The 15,136-nt window shown below is 41.9% G+C and overlaps 1 protein-coding gene across 1 annotated transcript in view; it reads left to right on the top strand.

The window, feature by feature from the left end:
- Positions 1-15,136, top strand: part of spg11 (SPG11 vesicle trafficking associated, spatacsin) — a 102,347-nt gene that overhangs the window by 72,906 nt on the left and 14,305 nt on the right. The window contains 10 exon segments of the mRNA XM_034175533.1: positions 957-1,119; positions 3,246-3,454; positions 4,659-4,758; positions 5,906-6,065; positions 7,226-7,504; positions 7,796-7,996; positions 8,872-8,979; positions 11,965-12,130; positions 12,260-12,474; positions 13,011-13,749. Of these exon segments, the coding sequence (XP_034031424.1) occupies positions 957-1,119; positions 3,246-3,454; positions 4,659-4,758; positions 5,906-6,065; positions 7,226-7,504; positions 7,796-7,996; positions 8,872-8,979; positions 11,965-12,130; positions 12,260-12,474; positions 13,011-13,749 (2,340 nt within the window).

Here is a 15,136-nt window from a genome sequence, read left to right as displayed (position 1 = left end):
TGACTTCCAGGGTGTGCATGGTTTCCAAGAATTGTTGGAATGCCTTTAGAGATGACAAAAAAAGGAGGAAAAAAAAAGTTTGAGGTGTAAATCTTGGTGCCTGCACTTGATATATAATTTATATCTAGAGTTCGATACATCTGAGTGCATGAAATAAATGCTTAAAAAGCAAAAATGGTGAAAAAGGTCAGTGTCAGTTTATACAGGGGTCAAAAGTTAAAAATGTTCCAATTTTGGTAAAAAAAAAAAGAAAAAAAAAAAGATGCAAATTATTAGTTGAATTAACAGGGTTTTAAAAAGGAATAGTTTGGACCACGTATCATGCTTAGTTATCATGTTATGGGGTAACATATGTCACATGTCATAGAATCCAATGGATGTTGACCTTGTTTGAACTTTACTTTGGAGACCAAACATTCAACACAATCAAAATTATTCCATTTATGAATCCTATTAGCTCAACCAATAATTTGCATCACTTTTTACCAAAATTGAAGGAACTTTAACTTTTGACCCCTGTACAAACTGAAACTGACCTTTGTCACCATTTTTGCTGTTTTTACCCCATAACTCCTGATATTTTAGTCATAGATAGTCCAAACTATACCTTTTTGGAATCTTTACGATCAGACAAATAATGTGGTGTAGCTTTCAAAATGATTTGAGCATTTTTAATTTTGACCCCTGTGTAATTCTTTAATTGACCCCTACCTGGTCGCCTATTGAAAATTCAAGTGGCCAGTCTATTTTTTCAAAAGAGTAATGTCTAAGGTGTATTTGTGCCAACTTTGATGCTTGTATCACCATTTGCACGATTGTTTCAGTTATCTGCTGTACTATAGTGGATATAGGAGCAATGGTGTTTTAACACTATGAATATTAGCTGTAAAATGTGCTGCTCACTCAGTGTTCAGAGTGAATAAACCTGTGCATTAATAGCTTTTAATGTTTCACAGAAATGTCAGAAGTGCCTGATTTCTCCAGCCCTCAGCTGGTCAAAAAGTTTGCTTTGGTGGAGAATCTGGACTACCTGTACTACCTCCGCCACAGCCGACCATCCTTTGCCTACGCCACTTTTCTTGTTCAGCACCTGAGCGGCAGTAGTGACATCAAGTTACTGTGAGTTGGACAACAATTCACCGATGTTCAAGTAGATTCTACTGAAAGTGGAAGTCTTGATGAAGGGCAGAGACGAGAATTAAAGCTACAGTGTGTAGGGCGTAGCTGTTTGTTTTTTAGTAGAAATAGAGCATAGCGTTCTATTAAACATCTGTACATTAGTGAATAATTACCTGCATCAACAAATCAACGTGTTTTTTGATCTTAGAAGTAGGGACTGCAGATGTTAATGCTGGATTACGTAATCCAGCATTAACATCTGCAAATCATCAGACACAACAGGGTTATTCCCATTCTAATCCAGTTCCATCATTTGCATGATTTATTTTTCTGTAAGTAATTCAGTCGGCGAAGCTTACCGTAGCAACAGCGTCTTCATGCCAAACTGGAAATTCTGTGAGCAGATCCACAGATTTCTCCATCTTGTCAACTGCACTGAGTAATTCCGTATCAAAATCATTGTCATCATCAATTTTATTTATATAGCGCCAAATCACAACAAACAGTTGCCCCAAGGCGCTTTATATTGTAAGGCAAGGCCATACAATAATTACGTAAAAACCCCAACGGTCAAAATGACCCCCTGTGAGCAAGCACTTGGCGACAGTGGGAAGGAAAAACTCCCTTTTAACAGGAAGAAACCTCCAGCAGAACCAGGCTCAGGGAGGGGCAGTCTTCTGCTGGGACTGGTTGGGGCTGAGGGAGAGAACCAAGAAAAAGACATGCTGTGGAGGGGAGCAGAGATCAATCACTAATGATTAAATGCAGAGTGGTGCATACAGAGCAAAAAGAGAAAGAAACAGTGCATCATGGGAACCCCCCAGCAGTCTAGGTCTATAGCAGCATAACTAAGGGATGGTTCAGGGTCACCTGATCCAGCCCTAACTATAAGCTTTAGCAAAAAGGAAAGTTTTAAGCCTAATCTTAAAAGTAGAGAGGGTGTCTGTCTCCTTGATCTGAATTGGGAGCTGGTTCCACAGGAGAGGAGCCTGAAAGCTGAAGGCTCTGCCTCCCATTCTACTCTTACAAACCCTAGGAACTACAAGTAAGCCTGCAGTCTGAGAGCGAAGCGCTCTATTGGGGTGATATGGTAATCCACATCAGTACTTTCGTATGGCACTTTAAATCCACTTATTTTGTCAATGTCGTCACTCCGCCAGTTTGTCTCGCTCTCAGCTGACAGCGCCATTATTTACACCTGCGCAGCAGCGTGGTCAGGGTGTGGAGTTACACATCAAATGTGAAATAGTCCAATATTTTGCCACCGTCTACTGGATATTTTATGGTCTGAAATCTCACACAATTAACCAATCAGATTTGTGGAACAAATGTAATTGGATAAGAATAAACCTTTATCTACATCGGAGTGGCCCCATCAAGGAGGCCTCATGCTGCACCAGCCCAAAGGGGACATACTTAATCTGCATTTTGCAGCACGGGTGGAAGCCTGAAAAAGTGTTTCCTCCCTTATACACAGTCTACTGGATGCTAGTGTAGACTAACAAATTTGAGAACCCTTATCTTTGTGAAATAGAGGATCAAGCATTTTGCTCATCACAGGAAAGATTCAAGATTCAAACAACTTTATTGATCCCTAAAAGGGCAATTCATTCTTCACACCCAGTTACCTCAGACAAAAATACAGCAATTAATCCACAATTATTACTAGTTGGACGTAATGATGGCACACATCAGAATTAAAACAACTGCACATATATATTTGATTGTTTATGTATGCTAAACTTTGAAACAGGCAAGGGAGTATGAATCCCCATCGCTAAAGATGTGATGGGAAACAAACTCATGGCTGGCGACGGCATAATGCAGTCGGCAGCCTCACCATGAGATGACACTAAATCATACACACTGTAGCTTTAATGTTACCTTGTGGTAATAACGTAACATGACCTTAATGTGTTTAATTTCATAATGCTCAAATCTGCATTGTGAGTGAACATTTAAGAGTCAGACAAGTGTTTAGAAAATAGATTTTCACCACCGTTGAATGGCTCCGCAGTAATTTTGTGTGTGTGTGTCTGTCTGTGTGTGTGTGTGTGTGTGGTGTGTGTGTGTGTGTGTGTGTGTGTGTGTGTGTGTGTGTGTGTGTGTGTGTGTGTGTGTTGCAGGCTGGAGCAGGCGTGGCAGCAAGTGTATAAACTCAGCCTCCAGTGTTTTAACGTGACGTCAGTAGCAGCGGCAGCCGTTTGTTTTTGTGAGCTGTTGGGAATCGCCAGCTTCAAGATGAGAGTCGACATCAGAGTTCTGAACACCATCCTGCAGCATTGGGTCCTAAACACGACGCACAGAACTCCAGAACAGCATCTGTGCACGCTGGGTAAGCGACAGAAGAGTCGTGTCAACCCGTCTGTTTATAGTCCAGATCTGACCACAAACCAGGCAAATTAAAATAAATAAATTTGTGGTAGATCTGCCACTAAGGAGACTAGTGAGTGATGCGGGAGTTACAAGTTTCAGTGGCTGTGATTGGAAAGACTGTAGGTGCAACAACTTTGGTCGGACCGTTTATTATGATCGAGTGCTGTACAGACAGAAGCTGAAAAGAAGATGTGAACTTTCACCTTGAGATCGGAGGATGAAGCCCTTAATTCTCTGTCATTCAAAGGAAATAATGTACCGGTACATGAATATCATGCATTAGGTTAAATTTACAATCCGTTTAGATACTGCTTAGATGTCCAAAGTGGAAGTGATTTTTCTTAAACTCCTGCAGATTTATAAAATTTTCCATAAATACGTTAATGTATAGTATTGAAGCCATGTTCTCACTTTCAGGGATGTGTATCCTGGAATGTCACAGTTTGAAACCTTGTCCATACTTTGAAAAACCTTAGATGGTCCATGATAAACCTGAACATTCTGTCATTGTGCCACAGTCTGGTTTTAGCTGTGGTAGGATTCTCAAGATGGTTCAGAAGTTTCTTTTTTTTTCTGTTGTGAACTTTGGTGATCTGTCGTATTTGTGTGGCACCTGTAATGTTGTTGTACGTCACCAGGAGATTTTGTGGGAACACCACGGTTGTGACGTACTGCTGTTGTTTTTTTGAACACATGGTACAAGCAGGTTACATCAGCAGCCTACGTGCTCGATTAGGTGCACGGGCAACTGTGACGTTCACAGGCTGCTTTGTCATGGTTATAGACTGTGACCTACCCGGATGGATATTCCTGAATGTGAGAATGGGATGCGTAAGTCAAGACAGGATAGGTCAAATCACTAAAGCCACCTTGACACTTGCACAAATTTGATCCCCGCATTGGCACGCAAACTTGTGTGCAGTGACACACAGGTGTTTGCGAATAGGTTGCGCAATGTTCACAACTAGTTCATGCAAGCAGCACACAATTTATGCCTCACACAGTTTATGCACAGTTTACGACGGGTTTACTCACTGGCGTGCAAGATGGTGTGCCAGTGTGATGGTGGCTTAAGTCAGCTAATTTGGCTAGTTAGCATGTAGCAGGTGTCAAATTAAGCATCTATAATAATTCTCTCTGCCTTTTCCTCTCTGTGTCTAAAGGCTTGCAGCTTGCGGAGGCGGAGCCTGGAGCAGCAGAGGAGCTGATTGGCTATTTGGAAGCTGCGGTAACGGACAGCGTGGAGCAGAGGGGGATCTGCAGGTAAGATGTGCCTCCAGAAAACAGTGTGTGAGTATTTTATTTTTTAGTATGTGTACCTGGCAGCACGGTGGCTTAGTGGTTAGCACTGTTGCCTCACAGAGAGAAGGTCATGGGGTCGATTCCCACCTGTGGCCTTTCTGTGTGGAGTCAGCGTGTCTGCGTGGGTTCTCTCCAGGTGTTCCAGCTTCCTCCCACATCCAAAGACACACAGGTTAGGCGGATTGGAAACTTTAAATTGTCCGTAGGTTTGAGTGCAGGTGTGAATATGTTTGTTTGTATATATGTGGCCCTGCGACAGACTGGCGTCCTGTTCAGGGTGTACCCCGCCTCACGCGCTATGACTGCTAGGATAGGCTCCAGCCCCCCCGTGACACTTAATTGGACTAAGCGGTTGAAGATGAGTGTGAGTGTGTGAGTTTTTGTACCTGTTGTCACACTTGCACAATGTAAATAAATTGAGAAATTCATAGAAACATCACTCAGGTTGTTAGCATACAGTGATTTATCTAAATAGCTCCACAGCTTGATGATGGAGTGGAACAAAACAAGGATTTTTTAAAAAGAAAATGTAAAATTTTAGCTAGAATTTTCTAGAGCAAGAAGACTCAAGCCTAGATTTGGTTTGTTTTCTTGTATGAAAATTCTTCTCTCGTCCACTCCACCATGAAGCTGTATAACTGGTAATGCAACAGACAAAAGTCACACTTTATCCAGCTTCTCACAGCTGCTGAAGTCCATACCACCTTCAGAGTTGTCTTGGTGGCTTCCCTCACTTGTCTCTTGCTTGCACATTTTTGAGAACTGCGTCCTCCTGACAGATTCATCATACGGTGCCAAAACTGTTTGTATTTCTTAATAATTGATGTAAAAGAAGTCTGAGACAATTTCAGTGACTTGGAAATGTTCATGTGTTTATCCCATGATGTATGTAAAGAAAACTAGCTGCAAAAGTGATAGTTTACTGTAAATTCAAGTCTCTTTGCCTGTATTTTTTTTTATTTTACTATATAAATATATTTTATGGTCATTATTGAGAAAGGTTAGAAGCTTTAACTTTATTCAATGAAGACAACGTGTAAAACTAAACCTGTGTTTTTAAAGAATGTGCAGAAATATCACAGTGTTTTATCTAAGTGTATTTCTACAGGTCGTCCTATGAGGCGGCGCAGGAGTGGGCACTTCCTGTTCACTTCTGTCAGCTCCACAGTCTGAAGCTCAGCTCCATTTACCCCGCCCACTGTGCCTCTGATGGACAGTTCATCCATTTCCTCCTGTTTGTCCAAATGCACAGCTTCCCGCCACAGCAGGTACTAGCATGGCTACACCGCTACAGCCATATGATGATGCTAAAGGTCTGAAATTACAGCTGTGCTTTACTAATTATGAGTAACTTGATGATTTCTCTATAAACGCTTTATTATTCTGAAAAATTGTTTACTTTATCTCTTGTAACCACCAAACAAAATATTTAAATTGAATATCCGTAAAACTAAAAATACAACTAGTTAGTACGTGCAACTCATAATGACCTTATTTTGACTGAAGGGAACACAAGTAATAACTGTTTCAGTACATCGAAGATGAATGCTAACAGGATAAAAATCAGTGTCAAACAGAAATGGGTTTAAGATCATATTAAATAGTTGAACATTAATTATGCGTAAATTCCCATGTCTGGAAGAAAACAGCACTCCTTCTGTGCTCTGAGCTTTTCTCGACCGTTTACATGCTTTGTCTGCCCACATTTACGCCTTTATTGTGTGAAACTTCCATGTGTGCATGTTTAGTGCATGAGAGTCCTGCTGTGTGAAATTGTTGCCCTACTCACTACATAGCTGTGAATGTTTTCCCTAAGATGACAAATGGAAGTGTCTTTCCAGAGATGGATCCAAAAATCAAATTTAGAGGCTGTAATGCCTCAGATCAAGCACATGGTTGGAGAAGAATCTGTGTTTTCTTACATAAGAAGCTGTTAGACCTGTTATAACGTTCCAACAACCATTCGTTCTGCTTAAAAGTGAAGGAGGCAGAGTTGAGGAGGAGTGGCCGAGGAGGGAAGCTTTGGTTATGTCCTGAAGTGTGGAGCAAATGCAAGAGCTTGTTGCAGAAAAATCATATATAATGCATTAAATAAATAACAAGCATGATATTAGGGGAGGTGATGGTCTAGTGGTTAAGGTGTCGGGCTTGAGTCCAGAAGATCATGGGTTCAAATCCCCGCCTGACTGGGGAGATATAGTAAGGGCCCTTGGGCAAGGCCTTCAATCCCCTGTTGCTCCCGGTGTGTAGTGAGCACCTTGTATGGCAGCACCCTGACATCAGGGTGAATGTGAGGCATAATTGTAAAGCGCTTGGAGCGTCTAATGCAGATGGAAAAGCGCTATATAAATGCAGTCCATTTACCATTTATTACAGATTGTCCAAAAATATCACTGTATTTACTATGTTTATATCTACCTCATACCAGGTGAGGTCACTGGTGGCTCAGTTTAGCCCCACCCTTGAGGCTCATCTGAGCCTGGCTTTTCAGGACCTGCAGGTCTACAACCAGAGTAGGAGCTGTGGATCTGCCGAGGAGACTGTGTCTGTGAACATAGTGGAGGAGCCAGGGTTCCTGGAGCATCCCAGGGAGCTGTTTTTGGTCCTCCTTCAAAGCCAGGAGGAGGCAGCACCCTGCAGGTATCTACTGCAGGAGGCCATAGTCCAACACTGCTCAACGCTGGCTGTACTGGCTGCTTGCCAACAGGTAAATACGTACGTGAAATGATCTGTCAGAATGATTATCAATAGAAATGTGTTGATTGGTTGATCAGTTGAGACCTGCCCTCAGGCTTTTAGCAAGGACTTATGTAGTGTGAACAGTCACATTAGACTGAGGGATCAGAAGTTAAAAAAGCACAAAATTGAATGTGGGGGCTTTGCATAAATGGTGCTTACAGAACATGAGTTATGTTGATCTGATCCTTGAAATGTCTTTTATCCTGATGGTTCTACTTCTTTTGATGTTTACTGGTGTCATAACTGCACTGATTGACAGGGGGTGGAAGTGATCCAGTGTCTGTGTGTGTGGGTACTGACCTCAGTTGACGATGTCACAGCCAGAGAAGCTACCTCTCACCTGCACGAGGCCTCCCAGCATCACGAATGGACTCTTCATGACCTGTCAATCATCTGGAAGACACTACTAGGGCGGGGCTGCATCAGGCCCCTCCTCCGAGGCTTCAAGCTCTTTCAGAGGGTAAACGTTGTGATATGAACAAAATACAACTGAGACGGATAGGAGGAAGAAGACCTAGACAATTAAGAGCCTTTCTTGTTATTGTACATGCATACATCAAAGTTTGTCCAACAAAATTTGAAACATGAAGAGACTGTATTGTCAATAATTTATTAACTAGGTAATTGTACCAATGGGCATATAGACAGTTGAGGCCTTTTTTCAATCTGACATTTGACTCCAATTACCTTGACCTTACCCAAATGATTGACCTCTGGCTGACCTCATCAGGGTAATTCTGGAATCCACCTAAGTCTGTGCCAAATTTGGTTGGGGTCAACCGTCATTGACACACCAAGTTTGGTAAAAATTAGCAAAGGGACAGACAGGCAGACATGATCTTGACCCCAATGATTAGCAAATTTAACTTTGTCTGGGCAAATCAAAGAACCCACTTGCACATGTGTGCCATGTTTGGAAAACATTGGAGTAATTTTGACCTTTGAACCCATAGGACCTGGGAGGAGTAGCGAACAGACAGATAAAGGAAAATTTTCACCTTTGACCCCAATGACCTTGGCCTTTGCCACAACATACCCCTTAAGGTTGATTCCGGAGTCAACCAACATGCACACAAGTTTGATGGAAATTGACTGAAACACCTCAGAGGAATAATGGATAATAACGGGGAAGAAATACGCCTTATTTAGGTCAGTGGCTGAATGGAAAGTGTTATCAAAAGAGATTAAACACACGGGATTAGACCACATTTCTGACGAAAGGCAGGGTAACATTTCCATACTAGTTGCAAGTTGTTACAACAGGCTGGTGAGTGGCTTTGAACTCACTGATATAACAAAGAAATGTATGTTTTAATTTCAAGGCATCTTTTTCAGGATTGTCCTCTTGTCTTGGTGTTGAGGATGTTTGAGTTGTGTTGTGACTACAGAAACTTCACAGAGGCCAAAGCCAAGCTGCTGGACTTCCAGAGGACACTCATTACTGTAAGCTTCATTCTTCTCCATTAAAATGTATGTAATATCAGAAGGCTTTATTCTTGGTGGGTGAGACTTGAGGTCTGGTAAGAACCTGGTTAAAAATTCTGTGTAGATGCACCTACACTAGTTCTACAACCCCTGGCAATAATTATGGAATCACCGGCCTCAGAGGATGTTCATTCAGTTGATTAATTTTGTAGAAAAAAAGCAGATCACAGACATGACACAAAACTAAAGTAATTTCAAATGGCAACTTTCTGGCTTTAAGAAACACTATAAGAAATCAGGGAAAAAATTGTGGCAGTTAGTAATGGTTACTTTTTTAGACCAAGCAGAGGGAAAAAAATATGGACTCATTCAATTCTGAGGAATAAATTATGGAATCACCCTGTAAATTTTCATCCCCAAAACTAACACCTGCATCAAATCAGATCTGCTCGTTAGTCTGCATCTAAAAAGGAGTGATCACACCTTGGAGAGCTGTTGCACCAAGTGGACTGACATGAATCATGGCTCCAACACGAGAGATGTCAATTGAAACAAAGGAGAGGATTATCAAACTCTTAAAAGAGGGTAAATCATCACGCAATGTTGCAAAAGATGTTGGTTGTTCACAGTCAGCTGTGTCTAAACTCTGGACCAAATACAAACAACATGGGAAGGTTGTTAAAGGCAAACATACTGGTAGACCAAGGAAGACATCAAAGCGTCAAGACAGAAAACTGGGGATGATTAAATCATTTTTCAAGATGATAATGCATCTTGCCATAGAGCAAAAACTGTGAAAACATTCCTTGCAAAAAGACACATAGGGTCAATGTCATGACCTGCAAATAGTCCAGATCTTAATCCGATTGAAAATCTTTAGTGGAAGTTAAGAAAATGGTCCATGACAAGGCTCCAACCTGCAAAGCTGATCTGGCAACAGCAATCAGAGAAAGTTGGAGCCAGATTGATGAAGAGTACTGTTTGTCACTCATTAAGTCCATGCCTCAGAGACTGCAAGCTGTTATAAAAGCCAGAGGTGGTGCAACAAAATACTAGTGATGAGTTGGTGCGTTCTTTTGTTTTTCATGATTCCATAATTTATTCCTCAGAATTGAGTGATTCCATATTTTTTTTCCCTCAGCTTGGTCTAAAAAAGTAACTGTTACTGACTGCCACAATTTTTTTTTCCTGATAACTTATAGTGTTTCTTAAAGCCAGAGAGTTGCCATTTGAAATGACTTTAGTTTTGTGTCTGTGATCTGCTTTTTTTCTACAAAATTAAACAACTGAATGAACATCCTCCGAGGCCGGTGATTCCATAATTTTTGCCAGGGGTTGTAAGTGGCCAATTAATATGCAGCAGTTGGACACTTTGGTCAGTTAAACCAGGGGATTCTAAACTAGGAGATATGCACAAAAAATAAGTTGGATAAACCATTTAATATTGGAGTAAAACTCGTGTTTTCAGCCATCATTCTCATAAGACCATGGAGATACTTGAGTCTGTGTTAGTTCACTGTAAGAACAAAGCCAAATATCCTGCAAAAACAAATGCCTGGTTCAAGTCTGAATGTGCTTGGGTAGAATCAAGTCCTCCATTTCCACCTACATTTTCTAAAGGAAATGGAACCACAAGTGTAAGTGGTTGCAAGGGTGGCAAAATACTGTGAAGTACCAGTAATATGTAGGACTTCAGTAATATGTCTGTCCTCTTCTGGCTAAATACTTGAGACCAGAGCTTGGCTAAAGTATTTTCTTTAGGCCCCAAAACCTATTGGTGCCAGTAATTACTCCAGATACCATAGCGTGAACCAGACTATGGATGGGATGCCACTCTGATGCATGTTATTTCCTCAGCCAATGCTGGTACCCATTTACAGCTGGGTGGACTGAGACAATGCAGACTGACCCTTTAATGTCCTCACATTTTTAAGTATAATATAGTAGATATCAATATGCTCTACCAAGTGGCTGAACATGAAAGGGTTAAGTGTATTGTTCAAGGACATAGACGGGTAGCAGAAGCAGGATTCAAACCCTGGTCTACATATTGGTAGGCCAGCTGCTAATCCGTTGAGCTACCTCTCGTTTTGGACAAAGTACTGATAGCAAAGGATGCAGTCATGCATGACTTCCACTCTTAGCTTTTTGCTGTAGTGTTTCTCAGTCCACTTCTGGCTAAATATCCCTGACTAGAGATGCCCAAAGTCTTTCTTTGAAGGGCCATAAATGAATCTGGATGTGGAGCCACAAGCTACAAATTAACGCTGATATTGTGTGAATTGCAGCACAGTGGCTGCACTCTTGTCTTGTGGTAAGAAACCACCTGTGTTCCATTCTCTTTGTGCATCAAGCGTTGCATCTGGCGCAAAGCCTTTGCCAAATAAACATGGAGCCAAACCAAATCTGCTGTGTTGACCCTGAGCAAAATGGGAGCAGCCAAAAGAACTCAATCAAATGTATCAGATTTGATAGAAATATAAGAATCTAAACCTACAATAAATAATTATAACTCATAAAATCATCACTCTTTAATCTGCTTAACAGTAATTTATGCATTTGCAGAGAGCTTGTCAGTGTTTATGGCCCAAATAAAATGAGTGTAGACCACATTTGGCCCGCAGGCCCCACACTGGGTAGCCCTAATGTAAACCAATGGAGCCAGATTGATTGAAGAAAGGACCCAAAAAACATTGGACCACAAAATAGACTCTCAGCTACTTTAAAATCAATTATCTATTTTTTTTTTTTTTTTTAAATTAGAGGAAACTATTTAATGTGAGGAAATATCTTATAAACAAATCACTTCTTGTCAACTTTTACTGTGTGGTGCAGGGTAGGAAAACCTTTCTGGAACGTAGTCTGTCTTAAAACAATACTTTTATTTGTATTTTTTTTTTTTTTTACTTTAATTCCACGAATACTTTTCGGGGTGTAACATCTAGGTCTAAGCATATCATTCGATCTCTCTTCTTTTTCTCCTCTTCCGCCTTGTTGATTCAGCTGAGGAGCAGCACTTCGGCGTCTCCTGGTGGCCTTCCTTTGCAATGGATGGAAAGTCAGGCCTCTGTGCTGCTGCTCACAATGCTCCAGCGGTGCTCCTCACAGTACGACCTCCACCGCCTGCTGCAGCTCCTGGCAGATGTTGACAAACACCTGAAGTCTAACGGTGAGAGCTGCTCATCAATGACAGCTTTGATAAGTGATTGATATTTAACACTTCTTATATATATGATTGTCTTATTACTTATGATGCCTGCACGTTATTTTTGTATGTTTTTTACATTGGTCTGTGTAGGTCCAGACTTCAGGAAGCTGAGTCAGGTGAGCCAGTTGCTGCAGGGGTCAGAGGTCAGCCTATCTCCTAAGCTGCTGCAGTGCACTTCCCCCTCCGAGCAGCAGGAGGAGTTACAGGCTATGGTGGACGCTCTGCAGGCCAAGGGATGCTACAGCCAGGCGAGGCAGGTGGCCTTGCTTGCTGGCCTCCCTGTTCACCGTTTGCTGCTTAGTCAGGTTTGTGTGTAATGTCCACCAGGTGGAGATATTAATCAATTTCAAGAACTTTGGTACACAGCGACACCCAACCTGTTGCTTATAGTAGTAGATAAGCAGCAGTCCTACAGTGTACAATAACAGATCTTATTATATTTAAGGTTCCAATATGGGTCAGTGTTTGTTCATATTTTTACTTTAACAAGGACAATTTTTATGCTAACCTGCATCACTGAGCTCAACAGCAAACCTGTCCAAGATCTCAAGTAACATGTCCCTCTGCCCCAACTTTCACACTGCTATTGAAAGTTTTTGATAAGTTATTGCTTACACAAGTTTTCTGAGACCTGGTGGCCACAATTGAGATTGGAATGTGCCCAACGTCAAAGTCAAACTGCTCTGAGGTCTTAGTGAGATGTCCTTATGTACAAAGTTTCATTTTGATACCAGAAGTCTTTGTGAAGATATCAACCACACGATCATCGACATAGACTACAAAAAGTAAAAAAATTAGAGTGTTTAAAAATAAACACCTTTTTGTTTTGACTTTTCTGCAGCTCTCACAGGAGGCAGCCACCCAGAAGGCGAAGCACCAGTGGAGAAGGTTGGAAGCACGAGTCAACTTTTGGAAGAAATGTCACGAGCAGCTGAAGGCTGATGGCACTGATCCAGAATCAGCCTCCCAGTTTTTTATGTCTCAGTCTGAAGGTGCAACTTCTCATTCCTCGGATCAGGTCCTAAGCGAACTGCTGGATGTCCAGGAGAAGTGTCTGCTGCTCATGATCGCTGCTCACTGGTTCTCCCTGCTCAGCCCAGATCCTGTGGACAAGCTGGAGAGCCTGGAGAAACAGCTGTGGGTCAGCCGGGTCCGTCAGCACATCCTCACTGTCGCCATGGAGAATGAAAGCGTTTTCAACCTGCCACCTCCTCCAGCCGTCACACCTGAAACGTCCACGTATGAAGTTCTCATGAAACAGTTCTCCTTCTCGACTATATCAGCCCTGAACATGGAGAAGTTCCTCAGCCTGGAGGGACTCCCAGGTCCCACTCAGAAGGAGGAGCTTAATTGTGATTCAGAGTTAAGTCCACAGGAGAGGAATGTTCTCTCTGTGCTTGTTGGTCAGCTGTTGGATGAAGGCAGCATCCATGAAGCCAGTCGGATCTGCCGTTATTTCTCACTCTATCACCCGGACGTGTGGTTCGTGCTGCGCTGCCGAGGCCTGGCGTCTGGGGAGTTGGACCCTGACTCACAAGAAGAGTCATCAGATGTTCCACCCAAGAGGAGCTTCCATACCTGTAAGAATCTGGTTGTTGGCTTCTCTTCTGTCATAAAAACGACAACATGTACTGAGTACCAGAATACTCAACTTCGAGAAAGTTGTCTCAGGTGCAGACTTTCATCCAAGATGTTAACTGTAGGATATAAAAATATTGCACCCCTCTAATAATACCTAAGCCAAATTCTGCACTTTAGGCTTAAAACAGAACACTTGCATGTCTTTGGTATAACCTGAGTCCTCATGACTTCATAGCGTAATCTACCTTCTTCAAGGTCAAAGGTCAAGGTTACATGAGAGGAAGCGTGTGCATCTTGATGCCTAATAAACCCTTTAGAGTCATTGGCACAGAACCAGAACCATGTGGTACCTCAAGACCCTGAAAAGAAAGGCTAGATTTGAGCTTGACAGTCAACTTTATTTAAAAAATAAAATAGGGTCAAGAGACCCTGAAGTCTTTTTGTACAAGTAATTTTGACCAAATTAATGATTCAATGTCAATTCGAATCTTTGTGTAGGTAGACATTGTTTCTGTGTAGGCTCTCAGTTGTCCAGGTGGTTTCAAACGTTTAAAACGTTTGAAACCCAGCCTTAACCGGGGAGGGGGTCTGAGACACACTTTATCCCCTGTTTACAATGGGGTACTCAGGTCAAAGGAGTTTCAGTCTTTTGTTCATGGTAATGAGTCATTCACATCATCAAGGGAGCCATCAGAAAGGCATCCATCCCATCATTAGAGGGACAGCTGTCCTGTCATTAGGTGTGCTAACTACAGCACAATAGTTGCTAATTAGAGCTATTGTTTAGTCACTAGCCTATAGCAGTCTGCCTCTCAGTAGGAGGGGTCTGGTTAGGTTTAAAACTCCAGCTTTTGTTGGCTTCTGTTTTATTCTTCTCTACAAGAGTCAGACAGAAGTCAGACTTCCAGAGCAAGAATTTTAGCTGAGGAAGCTTCTGCGATTTGAAGCGAAACGTCCTCGCGTCAAGCAACCCAGTCCAGTCGAAGATTCAAGCTTCTCTACCCGTAGGTAGACATTGATTCAAGGAATTTATATGTATATTTATAGAAAAAGTTACTAAGCAGTTTTTCAGCAGGAAATTGGGAAATATGCAAAACATCATTTTTGGGCTTTTTGGGTGGCCCTTGGGGTGGGGAGCATAGAACATTTCAAAGGAAATGATGTTTTTCTGGTCTGTAGGCACCTTCTGAAAGAATATTCACACAAAATTAGAGAAAAAAGTTGTCGAACAGATTTTCTGCAGTTAATTGGACAGTGTGAAAACTGGCCTTTTGCAGTTTCTGGCGGCCCACAGGGTTTCGATCAGAAAGTCCACCTTACCCTGATCAGACAGTCCCCCCAAGGATTGTCTGCACTAAATTTCAGGAAAATTCATCAGACGTTTTT

Source organism: Thalassophryne amazonica, chromosome 8 (assembly GCF_902500255.1).
Source record: "Thalassophryne amazonica chromosome 8, fThaAma1.1, whole genome shotgun sequence".
Lineage (NCBI taxonomy): Eukaryota > Metazoa > Chordata > Actinopteri > Batrachoidiformes > Batrachoididae > Thalassophryne > Thalassophryne amazonica.
Note: the sequence above shows the minus strand (reverse complement) of the source record. Positions and strands in the feature narration are given on the sequence as shown.